General features: G+C 37.3%; 1 protein-coding gene across 3 annotated transcripts in view; it reads right to left on the reverse strand.

The window, feature by feature from the left end:
- The window catches only part of LOC131051666 (uncharacterized), a 105,135-nt gene extending 83,829 nt beyond the window's left edge, over positions 1 to 21,306 (reverse strand). Inside the window, exons 1-2 of one of the 3 annotated variants that reach the window (XM_057986243.2) lie at positions 21,037 to 21,304; positions 9,203 to 9,431 (exon numbers count right to left, since the gene is read on the reverse strand). In XM_057986243.2, coding sequence (XP_057842226.1) covers positions 9,203 to 9,431; positions 21,037 to 21,121 — 314 coding nt within the window. In that variant the 5' untranslated portion in view covers positions 21,122 to 21,304. Of the gene's footprint in view, positions 1 to 9,202; positions 9,432 to 21,036 lie in introns of all 3 variants that reach the window. The other 2 variants (XM_057986244.2, XM_057986245.2) reach the window with 2 other exon arrangements.
- Positions 21,307 to 25,870: the final 4,564 nt, after the last annotated feature.

The raw sequence follows: 25,870 nt of genomic DNA on the forward strand, positions 1-25,870 counted from the left end.
ATTGTATCACCTCCGGGTGTTGGGACATGTAAGATGTACGACAGATATAATGTGAACATCCTTTGACATTAATGGAAAGCTTATTCTGGTACTTTTTTTGTATTTGCTTTGTGCATTACTGTTCGATTTCTGTATTCTCCCTGTTTACCCAATGAGGTAAACATTTGGCGCCGTTGCCGACACGAACTCGAAACAGGAGACACAGAGACACGGATGGCGCACAGACACAATGGGCCTACCCGTTGGTGAGGTGAATCCGGAGGTCAACGATGCCCAAACAGAACTCTATATAGGAGAAGACACTGCGACGAGAGAATTTTCGATTCTACTCCAAGTAGCCATTCAGACCCACGTGCGACGAGAGGCGGCGGAGGCAGGAGTCCCACCAAGTGCCGTGTGGACAGCGTTGGAAGTGAGTCCGGAGGTAAATCGGTTGATGAACCATCTCCCTCGACTGCTAGCACAAGCATCGTTGGCACAACAAGCTCGCCTGGAGGAGATTGCCCGGGAGGAGCGACGCCAAGAAATTTTGCAACAGTACGAGGAACGGGAAGCAGAACGAGATGGCGCCAGGGGCATTTGAAGCATACGGGGCGGAATAAAGAACACTATTGTAATAATTATGTCATATTGTTGGCATAAACTTGTCTTCCATATTATGAATAAATAAAAGTGTTCTACTTTTTATATCAAGTATATAGAAAGCGGTCTGGGAATTAATGCCCAATACATTGAATAAAGACAAAAATAAGCAACAATATATAGATGAGCGTGCAGTAGCCCAACGTGCCTTGATCCTTGAACAGCAAGCGGAAAGGCGACAGAGGTATAAGCGAAGAGAGGAGGAACGCTCCGAAGGGGACGGTGAGGCCAGAGGCCACCCACGGAGTCGGGAGGAGTTACTTGCGGAAACCCGCCGCAGGATAGAGTGTACCCAAACTCAGTTGAGGGAGTTGAGGGACTTGCCACACACACCAGAGGCTAGCAAAACTCCAAGGAGTGGGGAGGAAGCAGGAGAGGGAGAAGACACCGGGGCTGCCAGGAGTGTCGGAGGGACACCGGGGCACGGCGATCAAGCACCCCTTATAGGATCTGACCCATCCGGAGTAGGACAACAGCCACCAGTAGTAAAAAGGCAAGGTATGGCACAAAAACAAAAACTTCCAAAGTTCCATGGGGATGGGAAAGAAGACCCTGTCCGCCACTGTCGCACGTGTGAAACAATTTGGGGAGCGAATGGTGTTACCGATGAGGACGAGTGGGTAACACAGTTTCCCGCAACCCTGAGGGGCGTAGCCATCGATTGGTTTTCGGATACGGATAAGGCTAAAATTGGCACATGGGCAGACCTGAAGAAGGAATTCCAAGCAGAGTTTCGTCTTCTAAGAGACGATAATGAGATCGTAGCCGAAATCTACGGCACGAAACAGAGGAAGGACGAGACTGTCCGAACCTACAGCCGGCGGCTCAAAGAGCTGCTAGGAAAGATGGAGAACCAACCGGCAGACGGACTGAAAAAACGGTGGTTCGTGGAAGGTCTAAAGAAATCCCTTAGACGAAAAATGAAGATAGTACCTCCTTCTTCATATTCGGACGCCTATAACAGGGCAATGGATTTAGAAAGTGAACAGAAGACGTCCAAGAAGAAGAAAAATAAATCCTCGACGGACGATGATTCCTCTTCTGACAAAAGTGATAGCAGCGATGACGACTCTAATCGGAAGGTACGGGCTCTCCAAAAAGATATGGAGCGAATGATGAGAGAGATAAAGGCAACAAAAGGAAGCACAAGCAAGGGCGACGAAGGGGAGTTATGGTGCACGGACTGCCGTACCGACGGACACACCAAGGGGTCTTGTCCGAAAAAAGCATTTTGTGATATTTGTCAGATTGTCGGACACCTTACCAAGGAGTGTTCGTACAATATGAGGACCCGTAGCCAACAGGTTCTCTTTACAGAACCATCTGCGTCAGCCGGCACGTCCCAGCTTGCGAGCAACAACGCCTCGTCTGGCGGCTACCGAAACAACAGGCGAGGAAGAGGCAATAATAACAATACGAATAATAGAAGCCGAATCCAATACGACGCTAAAGGGCGGCCGATGATACAATGCCGAGCTTGCAATCACTGGGGGCATTTCGCCAGAGACTGTAGGATGGAGGAAGCACCACAAAAACTTTGCAAGTGGTGCGGTCCGGGGGACCATGATGATGGCAACTGTCCCAAATCTGGCGTGAACCTATTGAATGTAGAAACAGAAGATGCACTCGCCATAACAAGGTCCAAGACGAAAGCAGCCACTTATCCAGACCCCCGCACGGAAAAACGAAAGGCACTGGAGGCACGAGCGGAACTGGAGAAGGAGATGTCAAGGAGCAAGGATGCACAGGGGCTTGCGGGTACTTCTCGCTCTGAAGGAGAAACAAATATTATAAACCAACTGTTACAGGTCGAGATACCCGTCAAAATGAAGGACCTCCTGGAAAGTATGCCGCACTTGCGAGCGACGTTGTTGCAATCCGCAATAATAACCCCAGTAGGCCAACCAATACATGGCAAGGACAACCTTGGCGAGACAGCAGCAGACCCGTTAACCCTGACGATCAACAATGGTAGACACCCAGCAATGGTGGAGATGGGTATATTGGGCACCATCCTGACCGACACAATTGTCGACGGCGGGTCGAGAGTAAATGTCTTGCCAGAGGAAACATGGAAAAAATTGGGTAAACCTACTCTCTGGCCGTCCACCTTTAATTTATTGGGAGCAGACCAACACGGCATCAAGCCGCTTGGCACACTCATGGCGCAACAGGTGACGATCGAAACACAGCCGTTCGTCTTGAATTTTGTGGTCATCCCATTGAAGAAGAAGGGGTACGACGCCATCCTCGGCAGGGGCTGGTTGGTGGCGGCCAAAGCAAACCACAATTGGAAGAAGAACACCTTGTCCATGGAAAAGGCTGGCCGAAGGTATACCATTGACCGCAAAACTCAACTGGTCAGTGAAGAGTTGGCGTCGGAGTCAGAGTCCGACAGAGACGATACCGACGAAGGGAAGGAGGGCAGGGAACCAAATGACGAAGGCATCTTAGGAATTCAAGCCTGTTCTGAGGATGAGACGGATTCCTTGAGAGGGCTCTTCCATTGGCAAATGGAAGACTATGAATTATTGTACGGGTGCAATATGTTGGGGATTGAAGGACCTGACATGAACGAGTTTCCGCCAGAGTACGGACAATACAAGGAAGGGGATGTCCCGGTGGATGACGCACCAGCGCACAAGTTTGACAAAAGTAAGCCCATAAGGTATGAAGAATCCGCACTTCAAGTTACAAACCTTGGGGAAACTTTAGAACAGAAAAATATTCTAGTCGGCGACGACTGGAATCCCGTCTTAAAGACGGCGGCGTTCAAAATCTTCACAGAATACAAGGATGTGTTCGCTTGGACATATAAGGACCTCAAGGGGGTACCACAAGAACTTTGTGTACACCGGATCCCTCTGGTTCCCAGAGCCGTGCCCGTACGGAAGAGGCCATATAGGATGAACAAAAATTATGCGGCCAGGGTAAATAATGAAATTGACAGCATGCTTGAATCAGGGATTATCTTCAAAGTCCAGACGAGTGAATGGGTATCACCCATTGTGATATCCTTGAAAAAGGAGGCCGATCAGATAAGAATCTGTGTAGACTTCAGGTGTTTGAATGCTGTCACAATTAAAGATCCGTTTCCCATACCATTCACAGACACCATCCTCGAGGAAGTCGCGGGCCATGAAATTTATTCGTTTATGGATGGATTCTCCGGATACAATCAAATTTCCATTGCAGAGGAGGACAAATTGAAGACCACCTTTGTCGTAGTCTATGCATACAACCGGATGCCATTCGGCTTGTGCAACACGCCAGCTACCTTTCAACGGATAATCCTCTATATCTTCGATAAAATGTCCGTAGGAAACTTCAAAGCATTCTTGGATGATTGGTCCATTTACAGCACGGAGGAGGCACATCTGGCCGCACTTGGCGAATGCATGGAGAGATGCCGACGAGCCCGCCTCGCTCTAAATCCCAAGAAATGCAAATTCATGGTGCCTCAGGGCAAGTTACTAGGGCACATCGTCTGCAAGGCTGGACTGAAGACGGACCCTGACAAAATACGAGTCATTGTGGAGATGGAGGCGCCCGACGATGTCACCGGCGTCAAGTCATTTCTTGGACACATCGGGTATTATAGGCGGTTTATTAAGAACTTTGCCCAAGTATCATACCCACTTGATAAGCTGACACGAAGGGGGGAGCCGTACGTCTGGGGGACGGCCCAAGAAGAGGCTTTTCAAGAGTTAAAATCACGATTGGTGGGTGCGCCAATCTTGACATACCCAGACTGGGACAAAGAGTTCCATGTACATGTCGATGCATCCAACTTCGCCATAGGGGCCACCCTGGCACAGGTCGGCAGCCACGGGCTGGACCACCCAGTGTATTTTGCAAGTCGACTCTTGTCAAACGCAGAGAGGAACTACAGCACGACGGAGAGAGAAGCCCTCGACATGGTATACTCCGTCCAAAAATTCCGACATTACTTATTGGCGACACCATTTACATTTTATGTGGATCACCAGGCGTTGATGTATTTGGTGAACAAGCCAATCATCCAGGGGCGGATTAGTCGATGGCTGTTGCTGTTACAAGAATTTACGTTCAACATCATTGTCAGACCTGGCAGGAGCCACGTCATAGCTGACCAGCTATCACGGATCAAGTCGGGAGAGCCGGCCGAAGGTGTTAGCGAGGATTTTCCGGACGCCCATCTTTTCCGCATTGTCATCCTTCCTCATTGGTACACGAGTGTGGGTGAATATCTGTCAACATCAAAATTTCCGAAGGAAATGCCACCAGGCGAAAGACGGAAACTTGTATTAAGAAGCCGAACATTCCAACTTATAAATGGTCTTCTCTACAAAATGGGACCTGACCAGATCCTACGACGATGCGTCTTGGAAGAGGAAATCCCAGGAGTATTGAGAGAAGCCCACGAAGGGGCTGCTGGAGGACACATGGGACCGGATACGACAACAAGGAAGGTCCTACTAGCGGGCTTGTGGTGGCCGACACTGCATAATGACGCCAGAGAATGGGTGACAAGTTGTGATACATGTCAGCGTGTTGGGCGACCATTAAAAAGAGATTTCATGCCACTTAACCCGGCGCATGCTCAAGAATTGTTCGAAAGATGGGGGTTAGACTTCGTTGGTCCATTGAAACCAAGTCGCGCCTGACGATGTAGATACATTGTCGTGGCGACAGAATATTTGACCAAATGGGTCGAAGCGAGGGCTTTGGCAGACAACTCCGCCGTCAATACGGCGAAATTCATTTATGAACAGATTATCACCCGGTACGGAATACCTATTCAACTGACAAGTGATAGAGGAGGGCACTTTGTAAATCATATTGTTCGACTACTGACAACCGAGTTCAAAATTTTTCATTCTCTATCAAGTCCGTACTACCCTAGGGCAAACGGTCAGGCTGAGGCGACCAACAAAATCCTACATAATTGATTCTCAATAATATGGACAGCCATATCATATACGGCATCAACTCAGTATAAGCGACTAGACACCCACTGAATGGCTTTAATTAATATCTAAGAAAGAACGATTATTATCATTGTATAGGAAAGTATCGAATCAAGACAATTCTATCATTGTGATCATAAGGAAGCATGCACAAAAGTAAAGATTCACGATTACTAAAGAGGTGCGATTTGACCAACCTATATAATTTTTGGAGAGATATGATTAAATAAGTAATTACAAACAAAAACATCAAATAGAATATTTAACCAATAATGGTGGAAAAGTGCAATTAGAACCATTAATCATTGTTTATGAAGATAGGCTATTAAAGGGATGTATCTCCACCCCCAAAGCATGTCACCTTCCAAGTTGGCAAGATATATAATAGATATCCAATCCATTCTATTGAAAAAACAAGAAGGGATGAAAGAAATAACAAGGAGAAATCGGAGAAGGTCAGAACTGTTATTAAGTTACAGGCAGTGACAACCTTGTCCTGAGTGGTATGCATAGGGGATGTGTTTAATAAAGACTGCTTAATATATATAGCCCGATAATGTTTGTATGCAGAATTTAATAATAATGATATTAACATAAACTACAATATGTATAATAGTAATAATAATATAAAGGGATTCAAGCTTAATTTCACATACTGTGGCAGACCAGATCTGACACATCTCAGATCCGTCTGCCTCTACAGCTACTAGGTGGAATAATGATTGGTGTTTAGTAAATGGGCAGTGTAGAAATTTATATTATAGGGAATATGATCTGTTTTATATATATATACATGCAAGGGTTGTTCAGTCAAATAATATTTTACAAAGAACTGCTCTGCAATAAAACTTATAGTGCAATACTATCTGAACTTAAATAAATATATATTTATATATATAGAAACCGTAATTTGAAAGAACAAGTAAATGTGAGATTATAAATCTGATTGAATTAACAATTCAATATCAAGAAGAAGATTATGTTATCACTGATTGAATCCAGTTAAGATGGTTTTGTCTCCTACTCAACGTAGTTTAAGTCATAAGTATGTTGAGATGGATTAATTATGGTTAAAACGGGCTTAAACCTAGTAGGGGACATTGTTGGCATTATGGAAGAATTGATTATGTGTTGCATTGATGTTTTGTCATTGATGTCAACACTAGCTGTTATGATTGGCTACTGGCGAACAGGTTTTGGTTACCGGCAGAAGAGACTATCTGTTGGACACTTCCGGCATGTTTGGATCAATGGAATTTGTTTGGTTACATGTGTTACATGCTTTTGGAGCATGTATTGATCAGATGGTATTGATTTGGTAATTGGATGCTATCACACACTCTAGTAAACCCTTACCGGCATAGGTTTAAGGTTCTACCGGTAGAACTTTATTGAGAATCCTTGACAGGATGCATAAGTGATGTTGGTGCGGCTTTCAAAATGCTGAAGATGTTCTTTGATCGTGCTTCAATCAGTTGAAAACATCGCTTTGGCATGGTGGACCCAGAATAGGTCTAGTGCCTATCTAGGTTATGGACCAGTATCATGTTAATGTGTTTTCTACACGTTACCAGGATGATTTATCGATTGGTTAATGTTGTTTTGGTCTAAAGCCGACATGGCATATCATTGTAAATATGGATTTATGTAATGATCTTATTGTAATATCTTTTAGGTGGCCAACCTAATTGGTTTAGGCCTTAGGGTTGGTATAAATTGATGTAAGATCACATTGTAGATCGTGTATCGTGGTCATGAAATGTAATATCATATGCGAAGGAGTTTTGGTCGATTATTGAGGATCAAATTGGGTTTAAGGAAGAGATCAAAGGCCTCCGGTGTTGAGCTTAACCGAGACTGTAATCAGGCATGGTAGATGCTATCTCTGGTAGTTCATTTTATTGGATTGTTGTCCAAATATCTTGAGGTGGTTTTAACCTCTCTGTAGTCAGTGAGACTCTTTTGCAATGAGCAATGTGCTCTAAGCAGTGTGCCTTCCTGCATGTGCAGGCCCCTCATTGTAACACATACTTTTTGCACAAGTATCATTTGACTGTGGGTAGGCTTCCCACCGTGGTTTTTCCCTTTCCGGGTTTTCCACGTACAAATCATGGTGTTATGTGGTATGGTTGCTTTGCATTGATTATCTGTTTAATTGTTAAGTTGTATTGTTTACCGGTATCTGTTCTTACCGGCATTTGTTTCTGATTTGCTGGTACTTGATCTGGTTTAAGGTTATGGATGAGACTATTAAGCATAATCGAGACAAAGAACAAATGATGTATGTTTTGATTAAGGCCAAAGGCCACCAATTTGTGGAACAAATCAAGAAGACAAAGCTGATGATGACAATGTTCAAATCAGATGTGACACTAGGAGTATTTGAGACAGTTCTCACAAAATTCATTATCATCTAAGGACCATGATGTCAATGCACATTTTTATAGGAACGTAATCAAAGGATGAAAGATATTGTAAATGGCAACATGATTGAACACTCTTTCAGGCAGCGATATTGAACACTTTTGGGCGTACAGCAGTCTAAAGGATAAATCAGCAAAGACACTTCATGCAGAGACTATAGTAAGAAGACTTCAAACTGCCAATGTCAGCATATAGAGGTATTGACTTAGTATTGAGCAGCGTTTCCATGTTTCAAAGAACTTGTTTTAGACCAATTCTATGTAGCAATCGGGTATATGGTAAATACGTGAAGTTTAATAAAGTTTTGCAAAAAGTAATAACCAATTTGTTAAAGTCAAAAGGTGCCCGTAAGATTAGTGAAACAAATGGCTACAAAAGAAAATAAACCAAGTGATGCGACTAGAGGAAGTGTTTAAGAGAAGGCATGTCTCTCCAAAACCAAAAAGGTATGTCTCTCAAATAGAAATGAAAATATATATAGAGGGTAAAAATAAAATTTGATAGTGTGTGTTGGAGAATATAGAGGAAAAGGCTGCATTTGGAGAATATAGAGGAAAAGGCTGCATATACGGAGACAAGATCTTTGTCTGATTTATATCAGACTCAAAGGTGGTATAAGAAGCTACATTACAGCAAATGGTGAATAGAATCTTGTGAAGAAATTACGATCATTTCACAGCAGAGTTGAAGAAGGAGTTGGTGCAGATCTTAAAAGAGATTGTCATGCTCATGTTGAGACAGATTTGAGGAAGACATTGTAGCAGATTGGAAATCACGCTTATATGTGAAAAGTATTTCAGATTGATAAAGGAGTTGTAACTCTTGTGATCAAAATTGAATGAGGGGTTGGTGCCTCTAACTGAATGAGGAATTGGTGCCTCTAGTGTGTTGATGGTCACAAATTAAATGAGGGATTGGTGCCTCTACAAGTTGTAAAGAAGCTAATATTTATATAAAGCAATTTTATTGCCATTGCTTTCTCCCTATTTTGGGTTTCCAAGTATATATTGTGTCCTTGTGTTCATTGCACTTAAGTTGTTGCTCTATTTGATTAATAAAGCTTAAATTTGTAAAAGTGATTGTTATACTAATTCACCACCTCCCCCCCTCTCAGTATAACTGTGTGCTTAACATAACTTGCCATTCAGAATCAAAATAAATTCAACGCCCTTCAAAAAAATGCTTACCTATGCAGACATAGTTCAATCTTTGGATGTGTTTTTGATAGCCCTTCTGAATATTGCACACGTACTCTGCGTGAATGTGCATATTTCTTGAGATTTTGAAATCTTTTTAGGCCAGGAATACAGACCCGTTCACCAGCTATGATAGTCCCAGGTTTTACACCTGGTGAGCTTTCAACCAATGGCCCAGTAGGAAGCTGTATTTTGACAGGAACACGATGAACACCTGCAACTTCAGTTGTCATATTGTTATCAACATATTCCAACAAATTTCCATCTTTCAATTAAAAAAAATGCATTTCATGTATAATTTGTGAAATTAAAGATTGATAAGCCCTTGTTATCATCTTTAAATCTTCCTAAAGCTGAACATAAGAATCAAAAATAATACTAAATAGGTAGCCAGCTGGAAGGAAGAAATCTGTAGATAAAAATAACACAAAGATGTCAAAGACACAAAATTGAAAGGGGCCATTCGAAGCAAAGTGCTATTACTGATGCTCCCAAAAATAGCTCAAAGCAAGGTCAAGGCATCTGCTAATACAGATGCTCCTTTGATAACTTAAATCATTCATATCAGAACAAAAACCTTAAATAACTTAACATATATGTTTTAATAAAGGTATGGTTTCAAATTAAATTGCATAACAAGAGTTATAAAAACATATAACCAGGCATCAAATACAACCAATTTAAATATATACATTATCCTAAGCTTTTACATATATACCAAAAACTTGCATCATATATGAAGAACACAAATGACTGCTTTTCATTGTTCAACAGTAAATCAACATGTCAAAAGACTTCCTAATGAATCTAAATAAGCTGGCCATTAAAATGCAAATATTACTGCCAATCACAAGAAAAATGTTGTTAACTACAACATAAACAAACAAATTGAATGCACAATGTGACAATTAAGAATCCCTTCCTAAGATTTGATAATCTTGACACATCTTTTTCTACTAATCTTGTATGACCATTTCACTCAAATATGTTCGTGTTCTGTTACAAGCTCAAGCAAGTTGTTTGTTTTTCCAGAACCTCCATTCACTTAATAGGTGAAATTGATTGGCAGGTATTAAGATTGAGGCATTATGTACATTTTGGCAAGAGATCTCCTCATAGAACAAGGAAGAAAACTATTTAGAGCCTTGTTGTTCACCTTCCCTGGACTACAAATAAACAGACTAAGGCTATAGTTCTTGTAAATTATATAAAGCTGGCACTAAATTAAAATCATAAAGTTCTTGAAGAATCCCTTTGCTGGAAATGATGGAGAACAATTAGAAAGGCCTTTCTTGTTATCCAAGATATCAAAATATAACCTTCCAATATTGCAAGGCAGCTCAATACATCCTTGATTCTGCTGCTTCTGCTTATAGCTGCTAGGCAGATTGAATTCAAAACATTATGAGGCAGCTTCTCTCTATGTGGACATAACCAGTTAAACAACTGCGATGCACATGTAATGCACGGGGCTTCAATGCGCCATTAAATTTATTTCATTGTTCTTTAGAAAGCATAGCTTTTTTTAAAGACTGACTGCTAAGACATTGATAACCAAAGAAACTATTGGGCCATGGATATGATCTAGTTAAGACCCTACTCTCATCTCTACAGGTATCCTCTTGAACCACGTTACCGGGTTCCTCCCTTAGACTTGCCAGGTCCTGATCCAATTCAAACTGAGTCCAGGTTCAAGGCCAATCATCAAGGATTTGTCCAAGGTTCTTCAAAATCATTGTGGATTTGCCTAGGACAAAACCAGGCAAACCGGTCATGGATTTCTGCCATATTTTCTTCTCCTACCGCAACAAACCCTCATTTTTTTCTTTTCTTCTGTAATTCATTGATCCTTTACAATCCCACACCGACCCAAGAGAAGACAAACAAAACAATTAATATATTGTGCTTTTGGGGGGCCAAATCAACGAACAAAGATGGGTGAAGCTAGGGAGGTAGAATCCACAAGCTCAACCAAGGAAGAGAGGCACGAGAGGTAGGAATTAATCTGGTTTAATCTATTATGATGACTGTTTCTTTTTTAAAGTTTTTTGTTTTATGTTTTAGGTTAGATTTTTAGAATTTAGGTTTAATTTTTTTTATGTTTTAAAAATGAATTTTAATTAAGAGGTTTATATAGATTTATTTTTAATAAAAATAATAAATTTAATTATAAATGTAATTTTTAATTATATTATTTTAAAAAGGTGAGGATCATAATTAATATTGTAAAAATATAAATAAAAGAAGATAATATTAATAATTATTACTATTTAATCAGTTTTTCACATATCTTAAGCATTTTATACAGATTTTAAAAGATACATAAGCTTAGGAAATTTTAAAATGGTATATAATATTTACAGAGGAATAAAACAAGATTCGTTATGGTATTGATTATGATAGTTATAATTTTATTATTATATAACAAAATATACTATTATATTTGAAGTTTATTTATCTTGTATCAGAATTATAAATATTATTATATATTAAAATATGTATATATTTTTTATTTTTACATGTTTTTGTACAAATGAATGTTAATTTTAGGATCAGACTGATAAATTAGGATCACACAGATGACAGCAATGACATAAAATCAAAATAATGAACACTAGGAACAACAAAATACCTTGGGAAAACCTCCCTCTTGGAGGTGAAAAAACCAGTTATAAATCTCAAATCTTATTATGCAATAGTTAGTCAGTATCTTTACAATTCGGCTTCAACACTTGAAGCATTTAGAACAGCAGTATATGCACAATAGTATAATGAAACCAAACTAGGGCACGCATAGCAGAATAATGAACTTATTTGCAATATACTTGAATGCTAATCAAGGAAGACAGTTTGATGACCATTTGCTGATCATTGACACCATTCGCTGATCAAAGGAGACAATTCGCTGACCATAAATGAAGTTCACTCCTCCAAAGTCAGTTTGTTGTTATTGAAGATGGATTCGCTAGTCTTGCGGTGTATTCGCTGTCCCACAATTGATTCGCTGTCCTTTGGGAATAGTTCACTGCCCTGCTGAAGCTCTACTGAAGGAGTTCGCTAAGTACTTAGATGACTTGCAGATTAGAGAAGTAATTCGCTTGAGTGTGTTGTGTACACGATGATTGATAGCCTTGTACATATAGGAGACTTAGCCTTTTAATTCTCCCAAGTCGGCTTGCATGAAGAACATATTTAATTACAATTCAATGCTTTAAGGTTGGCACCAAAACTGAAATAGCCCTCACGTTACAAGTGATTTTAATATAGGTCAGCTCCAACACGTTTTAATACAAGTTACATTCAATAGGTCTTGTCCCATCCACGAGTTACATTATATAGGTCTTGCCCAATATTCATAGCAAGCTATAATTACATGTAATCCGAACTTAGCTATAATTTCAACACTCCCTCTTAACTAGGGAGGATTCTAGCCAAATAACAAATCATCATGGACCTTTCCATGATATCCATCTTGCATTGCCCACAAAGAATGGATTCAAAACTTTATTATGCACACCTGCAAGCTAAGTCACAAGGTTCGAATTCAAGTTTGAGTTCGGCAGCTACAGAGTTCGGATGAAGTTCGGCAAGGGCAAAAAGTTCGGAAAAAAAACTCAGCATCAAATTCGCCTTATATAATTTTTTTTTTAAAATTAGTAATATATCCAACAAATTATCAATATACTTAAGATTGTAGAATAGATTCAAAATCATTATAGAAAGATGCAACATTCTTAATATAAACCATAGGAAACATGTGATATCATGATTGTCAAGTTTTTTTTTTTATCAAAAAGATACAATCAAACGTCAAGACTTTAGAACTTCAAAAAAGCTACAAGTCATCAAGACTGCGAAGATGTTTTTAGTCAAAAAGGTATAATCAAAATTCAAGACTATAGAGCTTCAAAAAAGCTCCAAGTTGTCAAGAGCACATGGCTGAGTTGTTGTTGTAGCATCATCATCATCATCAGTATCACTGTCCAATTCATCATCCACAAAGTCATCCTCAGGCTCATCTACAACTCCAATTACCATGTCTTCTTAAATTCGTTGTTGTGAAGAAGACGTGGAGTCATTTGCTGATCTATTCATGAACAATTTTCAATTGCTCCGAATGTAGACAAGATGTCCCAACTTTCCGAACAGCAACTTGTTCCTCTTTTTGGAATGGATGTGGTCAAAGCAACTCCAGTTCCTCTCACAAGCTGGTGAACTCACTCCTTGACTCAATATTCGAATGGCAAAGCGTTGTAGTTCAAGATTTTGTGCTCCATAGCTCATCCACCATCTATAGCCAGGTACCTCATCTCGTGTCATATCATCTCGGGTTGCTTCTACTCCGAACAACCCTTTTGCTCTCTTGTATTTCCAACTTTGGTCTCTAATTAGACCTGCAATTGTTCTATCTTGTTCAAACCTGCTAATGGCTTCATAAAACCCTGACATGATTTCAGGATCAGCTTGTCTATCAATATGAAATAACTTAGGCTCCAAATAGCATGATGTTGCATGCAAAGGTGTGTGCATCATCTTCCATCTAGAATCAATTGTCTCCCAAATCTCCATGTACTCTACTTCTACATTATTTAGTGCTCGCTGAATAGATTCCTTACAACGGTCCATGCTTTCATAAAGCATGCCAAGGCAAGGAGTGTCACCATCCACCATACGAAGAACATCAACAATTGGTCCACATATATTCAAAACTTTTGCTCCACTTTCCCAAAAGTTGCTGCTCAAAATGATTTGCTCTATGTTCTTCCCCTTAGCACTTTTAGAAAGTGTTGAACTTTCCCACTCATTGGAACAAACAACCAATCTCAAAGCTGCTTTCTCTTCAATCACTCTTTTCAAAGTGATATAAAATGAAGCAAACCTTGTCTCACAAGGCCTCAACAACTCCCTAGATGCATGTTGCCTGTATAGACTCAATGTGAGACGGTGATTTCTAATGAAATTTGCCACTACTCGCCCTCTATGGATTGCTTCATGTATCCATGGGAATTTTGCCAAGTCATGAAGTAGTAAATCTAGACAATGGGCTACACATGGGCTCCAATATATCTATGGGTACTTCTCTACAATCAGCTTCCCAACACCCAAACAATTCGCTGCACTATCAGTAACCACTTGAACCACATTTTCCACCCCTACTTCAAAAATGGCTTCATCTAGTATCTGAAAAATACATTCTGAAGTTTTCTTCTGGTTGAAGACAACACCTTTAGGGCAAGCTACCAAAACATTAATCAATGGCCTTTGACATATATCTGACCACCCATCACTCAATATGGTGCAACCTGTTACTTTCCAAGAAGCTTTGACCTTAGCTAATTTGTCTGTCACTCTATCTTTTGACCTCTCTAAAAGAGTTGTTCTGAAAGCCTCTGAAGTTGGAGGTGTACCCTTTGCCAAACTCTGCAACTTTCTAAATTGCATTACGGAAATGAGGATTTCTTGCCACATTGAATGGAATAGCACTTGTATAAAACAAATCAGCCAATGCATCATCCACTTGTTGTTTCTCTACCGGTTTCCAAAAGCTTTTCAATGTTCCACTTCCTACTGATGCACCTATGGCAATGGGTAAACTGGAAGAGGAAGAGATGGATGTGAACCTAGACACATCCTCTTGAATTCCTTGTTTTTTTTGTGTATTCTTGATCATTCCTGCAATCGAAGAGGATTGTTCTCTTTCTACAGCAGCTCTCATTTCTGCAGTCACTTTTGGACATGCAGTAACACCTCCTCCTGCACCCCCATTGATTCCAAGTAAGTGGTCTCTTGCCCTTGTTAAACTTCCTTTGAAAGGTTTCTTACATTCCTTGCAAAAGAGTTCATTACCATCATGGGTCACATATTTCCATACTATAGAATCTGATTTTTTAAAAGGCATTTTGGTACAATCTGGATATTTCAAAAGAAAAACAATATTTAGTATTTAAATTGTTAACTACATTCTATTTAAAAAACAACAAAACAAAATATATGAATTTTTTACTTTTGACTCTTAAAAAGAAAATGAATATTCTTTCAATAAGCATAAACATAACACTAAATAAATAACTAAATAAATAAATATATATATATATATATATATATATATCTTGTAAAACATAGAACGAAATTATATTAATATTTACAAAACACAATTTAAAAAAGTAAAAATAAAAAAATTTAGTTTACTTTATTTAACGGATAAAAAAGTTGAATGTATATATAATAAAAATTAATATATTTATGTTTTATGTTTTAAAAGATATATTATTATAATATATCTTTTAAAACATAAAACATAAATACATTAATTTTTATTTTTATTTTTATTTTACATAATATGAAAACAGTAAAGTATTTGACAATTAAAAAGATATTTAAAAAAATATATATAGAATATAAAAATAAAACACTCTATTTTATTTGACAGATAAAAAACTGAATATATAAATACATTTCAAATCATATTAATTTTTATTTTTATTTTACAAAACGAAATAAAAAATAGTAAAAATGAAAAAACATCCACATTACAAACGATATTAAAATAAATTTGAAAAAAGAAATCATAAAATAGAAAAACAAATAAAAAATGCATACATAAGCAAATAAAAAAAACAAAAGTTTCACGGCCTACCTATGAGCTTCAATGGCGGCAGAACAATCCAATGGCGACACTCAGGAGTCAACGAGCACACTCCAAACGTGGCAAAATACGGCGAGGCTGCGAGCAAACAACACGGCGAGCAAGCACGGTGAGCATAGACAACGGGTAAAAACACTGCAAGCATGACACTTGCAAACACGGCAAAGTCCGCAGGTAAAAACCTGCAAGCACGACACTTGCAAACACAGCAACGTCGACGTCGGCGGGTAAAAACACTGCAAACACAGCAAAGTTGAAGTGTAGCAAAGTCAGTTGCTTATTACGCCAAAATAGCAGAGTATTTATTAAAAAAAATACCGAAAACCCTAAAATAAACCCGACGAAAGTATATTTTAAAAAATGAAAAAGTCAAAATTTTGTCGTACAAATTAGTGGCGAACTTTGACGAATTTAATACTGTTTTTATGAGTTCGCCGAATTTCGAACCTCAAACAAAAAAATCGGCGAACCCTGCGACTTAGCCTACAAGAATTGAATACACACAAATATATAAATACACATCATGAACTTCTTTCATGATATCTATCTTGCATTGCCCACAGAGGGTGAGAAGAGGTCTTACACCTCAAAACTTCTCTATCGAGAAGAATAACCTGCCACCTTGCTTTCCGCAGAGGGTGGTTCCACCTTGCATTGCCCGCAGAGGGTGGATGAGGTCTTTCACCTCAACCTTCTCCCAGAGAAGGATCCAATGTCACCTTGCATTGCCCACAGAGGGTGACTCCACCTTGCATTGCCCGCAGAGGAGTCTCTCTCTGAAGTACACAAACTTCACTCAATCAAGAGGCTTGGTGAGAACAGCTGCAATAGTACTGACATATTTCAACTGAATTGCACTTTTCTGAATCATATCACAAATGTAGCGATAATGAGATTCCACATGTTTTGACCTGTCATAAAACACAAGGTTTAACAAACATCTTAATACAATTTTGATTGTCACATTTAATGACTGTGGGTTCCCAAGGTTGCCCAAACAACCTAGCAAGAAGCTTTGTAAAGCCACATTGCTTCACACTTGATGCAATGTACTCAGCTTTCACTGTACTCAATGCAATTGAGGATTGATACCTGTTGGCACAAGAGATCACGGTTAAACCCAACCTGAAACAGATTCCTAAAGTGTCCTTCCAGTCAGTAATACATTCTTCCCAATCAGAATCAAATTAGTATTCCAAGAAAATGGCAGTGTTGATTGGATACTTCAGCCCGTAGCCAACTGTTTCTCACAAATATCTCAGGATATCTTTGGTTGCAACAAGATGAACATGCTTAGGTTTGTTCATGAACTGCTTGAAGGGCACTCACTGCATAGCAAATATTATGTCTAGTGTTAACTAGATGCATTGAGGATCCAATCAACTACCTGTACTCCGATGGATCTGCAAAATCAGAGTTAGGTGTAGATAAACTCAATTTCTATAGGAGTAGACATAGGTTTACAATCCATCATATCAATGGCATATTTTTCTTGACTACGGATAAGATCTTTGCCATACTTCTAGTCCTAGACAGTAATGCATTAGGCCTAGATCTTTCATTCCAAATTCAATGGCTAATTCTTTCTTACATCTAATGATGAGACTATCTCCAACAGTTAAAAATAAACCATCCACATATATATAAGAAACAGAATTAGCAGTTCACTATTGAATACTTTTAAAGTAAAGGTTAGAATCAGCATCATTCTTGCAAGATCCTAAACTAATCAAATACTTGTCAATCTTCTCATACCAAGCTCAAGAAGCTTGCTTGAGGCCGTAACGAGTTTCTCTTTAATCTGCACACATATGATTCTCTATCTTGATTCTCATAACCTTCTAGTTATTCAATATAGACAACATTAAGAAAACAGTCTTTATATCCAACTTCTAGCCTGCAGCATTAGCTATAATGGTTTTAATATTAGTATATCTAGGAGCAAGAGCAAATGTTTCCTTCTAACTATGAGCTACACATCTAGCTTCATATTTTCTCAAAAACTTCCATATAGAACTCCCTCTTGATTCTTAATATAAAATTGTGGTAACCAAGTCTCGTGAAGATTGCATAATATAAGAATCAATCAAGGAAGGCAGCCAACATAAGTTACCATAAATCAAAGATGAGAAATGTCAATCTTTTCCTTACTTCACTTTTACGAAATGGACCCATAGCACAATCATTATGATCATGGCATACCTTCAAGTGAAGAAACCAAGCTCCCTTTTTCACAGTGTGTTGCTAATGATAACGATGCACCTTTTTCACATGGTTCTCTACAGGCCAAGAATGCAATGAGCCCAGCATAAATCTGTCTTACAAGTGTGAATCAAGCAAATAATATGGAGGTAAAATTTCCACCATTTGGGTGTTGAGGGGAGAGTTTCAAACGTTGTTTATAATCCATTAGGGTGAAAGTGCAGCAAAGCTTAAACAACCAAATAGAAAATTCAGCGTTGGATGTATCAGACTCAAATGGAAACATTTTCCAAGCACAACCTCTACCAGTTTTCCAGCATCCAGATGAAGACTTTGTCAGTGTAGCAGAAAAAAAAGTACAGAGATTATTAAACTCTGGACTCAACAGTAGTGGTCTACGTCTTGACAGAATCACTGAAAGAGATCATAGTCATAGAGTAGTCTTCCCCTGTCATCAAGTACTTCCAATGCAGGTGATAGCAACAAAACAAAAGGAATGTAAGTGGTTTCTGGTGCTTATGATTTTCCTCCCGACATTTCAAGATACCTTCCTCTTCTGGGTTCTAACAAACAGTATCTACAAACCATTACAAAAGGAAATATAGTGAACAAAGTATATAAACAGTTTTTCCCATGGGTGTCACAAGAATGCAAAAGATGTAAAATATAATTTTATTAACCTGTTCCCATGCTATCATGTGACACTGCCATTACCTTGAAGAAAAACAAGTAGGAGAGAAACAAGGTACCCTTCACATTACTGGTTCTTGGCTTATCACAGCTAACAGGCAAAATGATGACTCTAGTTGAGACAATCAAAGCTCCAAGAGTATAGAGCAGGAAGATACAGGGCAAATGGCCACTTCAGGAGTTCTCCAAAGAAAATATTGATGCTGCAGGTACTGTGTGCCAGATTTGATATCTTTTGTCCTTGAATGATTGATTCTTGAATAGCAGACATCATGGTCTATGGAGTCCTCTGATTTTTATTCTTTGCTAAAATATTTCATAGCTTGGTACAAGTTTTTCTTGGAGCCATTCATGATCCATAACACTGAAAGAAAAAGCCTGTATATCTTGTCCTTTATGTTAAAGTGCTCATTTGGCTTGTTTCTGTACAGAACAATATGGTCCCTCTACGTCAGTAGAAACAGTAGCCATTCTGACTTTGCTTGTACTGTATGAATACAGAATCTCAAATGTATTCTCTGTTTAGATTGAACATTCATTTTATTCATCAAAAGAAAAAACAAGAGTTGTTAAGCATTTCTGTTAAGATCAAATACTATATTTTTTGAGAAATGTGAACTAATTTCATTGTTCTTAAATAAGCCAAGGACAAGACCTAGTTTAAGGACATTCTTAGCTACTTCCAATTGCTGCTAATAAAGATATTTTAATGATAGAAAAAAATTTAAAAAGTTTAGAATATTGAGCAAACTTTCTTAAATGTGTCCTGACATGAGAGCAGAGAGGCATGTGGAATTGCTTCAGCAATTATATCAACTAATCAAGTTTACCATAGCATGTTTGATTATATAATTATGCAGTCCAAAGTGACTCCAAAAACTTAAAGCTTCTTATAAAATAGTTTAAAAGTTGAAAAATTAATTTAAACTGTTCAAAACTTAAGTTTGCCAGACAAGTTTACACCATTCATAGATGAACAAATGCAGCATGCTCTAATGAGTGAAGGCATTATGATAACTGTGGTGCTCGTAAGAGTATGAATCGGGTCCAAATCCGCCTCAATGCAATAGCTGCCCATAACTCTGGCAGATATGTGGCAAGGTTTTTATCTTACAAATCATAAAAATTAAAACAATTGGTCCAATCGTACTCACGGTGTAGAAAGCCAAGAAAAGATTTAAAATAAAAGAAAACCTGAAGAAAGCAATCAATATTTGGAAAAGGTTCAAGGCTAGAAATTGCTGGGTAAAATAGGGGTAGGCTCAGCTGGGAGCATCGGAAGGCTCCACATTCAATTTGGAAAATATTCAGAATGCCAAGAGGTAGCCAAAATATGAGGTCTTCCTATAGCTGGTTGCTGAAAACAAAATTCTTATGTAAAACACAAGCTGCCTGTAATAGAAAGAGACAAACAATAAAACAGGCAAAAATCATAAATCCCTCACTTAAAACGGGCATAAAACTCACTGAGGAAAACAAATTAAGGATGAAATCTAATCAAATGATAGCTGATTAATGGTTGCTTAAAACATCCAAAGGGAATAAATCCTGAGATTCGTCACAAATCCAACCTACCATTTAATATACAACCTTATGAAGGTTTATACTAATATCTTGCCATCAATGATTCCTCATGAATGTCTAATTATCTATTTGTGATGGATCAAGAGGTCTACTATGTAAAATTTATTAAGAATTTACAGAAGATAGCGAAAGCTATTACCTAAAACGATATAATGGTAAATGGATAGTATCGAAAAGGTGTGATGAGTCGTGATTTGTTCAACCTACCTTTTTTATAAGGAAGAAGAGGATGGTAAAGGGTATTACTACAGAAGCAGGACGTTAACATATCAACCTTGCAAGATTCTTGTAGATCTTTTCATAGCTTATATAATAAAGCAAATTAATGTGCACAATATCGAATTATTCTATCCTTATAAAATAATATAAGATAGAAGCTATAATCAGTACACCGTACATGGGCTACAATTATCTACGTAGTAATTGTCCTCTCTGTTTTTGTCTCTGAACATGTGGCTTCCGCTATATTACTATATCAGAGCATAATGTTCCTACCTGCAATATTACACACACATCTTTTCTATTGCTGCAGAAACATATTTCAGCCTACAGCATTTGAATGTTTCTATCTACTGGTTCAAATCTTTATTTTATCCACACAAAACCCTAAAATTCAACGGGATTACTAATAATTGTGGAAATTTGCTACATTGTTTAGTACAATAATGGGAAGAATTTTCACATAAAAAATACAATAAAATACCTTCATAGTCGAGATTTCCATGGCTGAAATTTATGAGAAAAGAAATGCAAAAGCAGAGAACAGCCCGGCTAATTCCAGGCTCCATATCTTATTGTTCCGAGCTTAGGGCTGTGTAACATCTGCTTCGAAGTAGTGATATATGCAATTAATATACTTCCACGAAGGCAGGGAAATTTTACCGAAGTAATGGTATAGTGAGAGCGCCGGAGTGTGCAGCGAGCTCTCTTATGTCAAGGTTGCTGCAAAGTGAAGCAACATACATAGTAATTTTTTAACTTTTAAAAGAAAGTATGCGTTTTTTCCACTTTAAATTTTTATTTGGATTTGCCGCCGACCCGGAATACTGTACTCTTTTTAAGGATTGGGAAAATCCAACTCTCCTTTTTTTTCTTTCCTCTTAATTCAATATTAGGGTAATTGTGTTTTTTTTGGTAAATTGGAAGGAGGACAAGTAGTCATTAGAGCCAACTTAAATGTAAAATGGACACTTAACTATCTACAATTAAAGTTTGAAGGTGTCACTCATCATGCAACTCGTCAAAATAACATGTTTAGTGTGAAGTGTCTAAAAAATGGCTTTTTAAATATTTGACCAAAATTTAATCTAAAAATGCCTAGTAATTGAAAAAATATATATCATTTCTTGTTAGTAATATATTAATTTAGAGTATAACTTAGATGCAACATAAATGGACCAAGTACATATTAGTAACCATAAATATTTGTTATCTCTAACTTGTAAATCCAACATAAATGGATCAATAGTTGAACAAAAAAAAAATGTTGCTAAAGAAAAAACACATTATTATATAAAATACAACTAATATCCAACATAAATGGACCAATAGTTGAACATTAAAACTTGTTGAAAATCCTTCTCATTTCATGGAAAAATAAAAGGTATTTTTTGTGCTCAGCTTTTATATTGTGATAGGACAAATTATTAATATGAAATACTCCAATGAATATACATTGCTACCCCAATAGTTGTACACATAGGAATACTATTTTTTCACTATGACAATAATATTTGCTTAAGCAAGTATCTTATTTTATTAAATGAGCATCTTATTTTTTAAATCACACACTTATAGTGGATAGTTATGATATTCTATTTCAAACAAAAAACTATTTACTTCGCTTGTTAATGAATGTATATTCGTACTTTTTATATAACATTTACAGGTTCTTATGTGTTCAAGTATAGGTCTATTTTGACAAACATTTGATTTTTTTTTAATTTACATGTGGACTATTTATTTATAATATATAATATAAATTTGTGGTAAGATTGGATATTATGAGCACAATTGCTATAACGACTATTGGACCCCATTCAATTACTAGTCCCTCTCCCCTAATGATTTATTGGAATTCATTTTTCAAAATATAAATTGTCTCTATAATTGTGTTTTATTGGAGTTAAATTTAATGATTTTTATTTTATAAGTAATGATTTATTGGAATTCATTTTTCAAAATATAAATTGTCTATTTATTACTTATTATTATTTATTGAATTTGAGAGATGAAGTCTTATGATTTTTTGGAGGTCATTCATCTTAATATTATATTTTATTCAAGTATATTTAATCATAAAGTTTGCTTCAAAATTAAACCCATTAACTTGTTGTTTCATTTGAAAAACCCTTAACAAATTCTATGCCTTGTGAACCATTCATTATAAAGCCACTTTAGCTCATAAGGCTAAGGTAAATAAAAGCAATCAAGTAATAGTAATAAATAGTGAGTTTATGGATATTTAATGTAGCATTAAATTGATGAGTTATAAGTCGTAAACTAGTAGTTCAAGTCTTGACCAACTTAATACAAAATAATATATATATATATAAATACTTTAGGATTAAGAATTGGGACAATAATGCCAGTATTAGCATAGTTGGTGATTAAGTTGTGGTGTTGTTGTTCTTATCATCAAGATTCAAACCTCGTTGAAGTGTAATTGTAGAATATTTATATTGAGGATGAGGTCCTTTTGTTTGTGACCTCATTGGTTCATAGCTCTATGTCAAAAGCATTTTAACCCTTTTGCTAAAAAAGAACTAGGACAATAATATTACCCAATTTAATTTATAAATAAAATGAAATATTAAAAGTAAGCGTGTACCTTGATGTTAACGAGGAGATAAGTTTGATAATGTCAAAAGACACAAGTTGACTCTATAATTTTTGTGGTTGCATGCCAAGTTGGATCGAATTCACGTATATGAAAACTAACCTAATTTGTGGATTGTGGAAATCTAGAAACTACAAATAATATTTGAATGGATTGTGGAAATCTAATAGCTTTGACTAATTTGTGGATTCAACCTCTAACTACAAATTTGATCTTATGCTTTATAGAGCTTCTATGCCTAAAAATAGAGAGTTGATTGGGACCAACAATTCAAAATTGGTGATGATGATGAACACCTTTGAGAGCTTATTAGATGAGATTCAAGATCTCCTTGTGACAAGCTTTTTAATCTATTTAAAAAATTGAATAAGGGTTGGAAGACAAAATGTAGTTACATGTAAATGACACTATTGATTATGATAGCTTGGAACTTGAAACAAAATTCAAAAGTGTGATGCAATGACCTAGTGTAAAACTTGAATTTTAAAACTTAATGCAATGTGACACTATGATAGGGCCAAATGTGATTTTGTAACATCTCATACTAAATAAAGATGAGGAAAAGATAGAAGACATGAATACATAATAGAAATGAAAGAACATAATATTACCTTGCCTTTTATCTTCTCATCTCACAGATTGAGCTAGTAGAGACACCCTTCTCCACTTGATTTGTTTCTTTGATGTTGTGTAGTTGAATGGAATCTAGTTGCTTAATCTAGTAACATGATCTTGGGATGAATATTGATGGAGCAAATGGCAGCATAAGGATATGAAGAAGGTAGATGATTAGAATGAGAGTAGATGTTTCAATTTATATATATTTTTATGAGGAAAATTAATAGTCAAGATTCAATGATTAATGGATGGATAAGATTGGTTGAAGGAGATGGCATGGATTGAGGGCTTAGCCTTGCGACAAGTGTTATGTGAAGGATAGAGGTGTAAGAGCTAGGTGTGCTCATGCATGTATGAGCACACATTGGGAAGAACATGAAAGAGACATGTTTATGACATGTGTAGGAGATAGGGTGGCTTGGCAAAGTGACATGTCTATGACATGTGTAAGAGGTAGGGTGGTTATGAGGTGACTTTTCATGCTCACACATGTGTGAGCAAGAGGGGAGCAGGGATACTTTTCAAGTTCAGATTTTGATCCATTAGATGGATTCAAGGGCTAGGATTGAGTGGACAAGGATTGGGGGTGGGGTGAAATTAAATATTAGGGAGAATGGTAATGAGGGTCAGTTAGCTCAAATCAATTAATTAAGTGGGAATTAATTAATTGATTTAGTTGGAAGGTATGTGGGATAAGGTTTAGAACTAATTAAATAAATAAATAATAAATATTTATTTAATTGGCTAGAATGGGATAAGGTCATTTGTGGTTAGGTATGGACAAATTTAGGTTTCTACATTTTCCCCCTCTTTGATATAGCATCATGAAGCGATGTTATATCAAAGAAGAATAAAATATAGTGGATAGAAAGGGATAAGGACTAGTAGCATGATAACCCAATCATTAGTGGGTTGAGGAAGGATCACAAAGAGGTAGTGGTACGCCCCCTTGAGAGGATAGGCGGGTTACAAGAACATAGGTGTGCTCTTGAAATGATTTGGAGGACTATAGGAAGAAGGATGAAATGATGCAAAATGAACGGGAAAGGAGTAGGGATGATGGAGGGGTTAAGAGAGGAAGAATAGATGAAAATCATGTTGCAATGGTATAAACAACCTAGATGTATTATTGAACTTGGCATTGTGCACCAAGGTATGAGGAACTAGGATGACAATGTTCCAAGTACATGATTAAAAAGGTCAATTGCAAACATATATGCCTGACGACACCATGATATGGAATACCATGATGCCTTTATGGTAATAGGATGTAGAGAAAATGATAAGTGCAAACAATAATTACACACACAAGAAACAAGCAAGCATGCACAACAAGCCAAAAGTAAACCAAAAATTTACTCCTAATCAAGCTAAAAATCAATTGATTGATTGATTGATGATGATGAGGATAGCAAAGTTAATGATAAGAAAAATGCATATCTAAAGGATTGGGAAGGAGGCATCCCTATGATGATAATTGGATTAAAGATTGATCAAAGGATTATTAACCGATTTGGATCAAAATTGATGGACATGTAGAAAAGGGGGGTGAATTTGGATAGGATGGGGGATGTGAGATGGGTGATATGGTCAAGATCAAAGATGGGAAAGGATGATAGTGGACATGTGATAGGGAGATGGTAGAAAGACTTCAAGCATCTAGTTCCATGGATGGTGTTCCCTGAAAAATGTGCTATAATTGAACAAGAATTATAGAGGTGTGTTCGTAGACATTGGTATGATGGAAGATAGAGGGGGATAAATATTTATGCAAAATTTTCGATGAAATGGATGGGATCATGGAAAATAGAGTTTAGATAGTGGATGGGGTGTTGGAAGACTTGTAAATAAGTGAATGGGGATTCTAGAAAGATTGGCATTGGCACACACCTTAAGGGTTAATGGAGATGTGGAGGAGAGGTGGATTTTAAATTAGATGGAGGATCAATGTGGGTTTTGGGACATAAGGACCCAAAATAAATAAAGAAGATTCTGGACTTGGGATAGTGGATTTTGTGACATAAGGGCCTGAAATAGATTTTGAAGATGGGGAATTTTTAGATGGAGGATTTGAGAACCC

The sequence above is a fragment of the Cryptomeria japonica genome, chromosome 10 (genome assembly GCF_030272615.1).
Source record: "Cryptomeria japonica chromosome 10, Sugi_1.0, whole genome shotgun sequence".
Classification (NCBI taxonomy): Eukaryota; Viridiplantae; Streptophyta; class Pinopsida; order Cupressales; family Cupressaceae; genus Cryptomeria; species Cryptomeria japonica.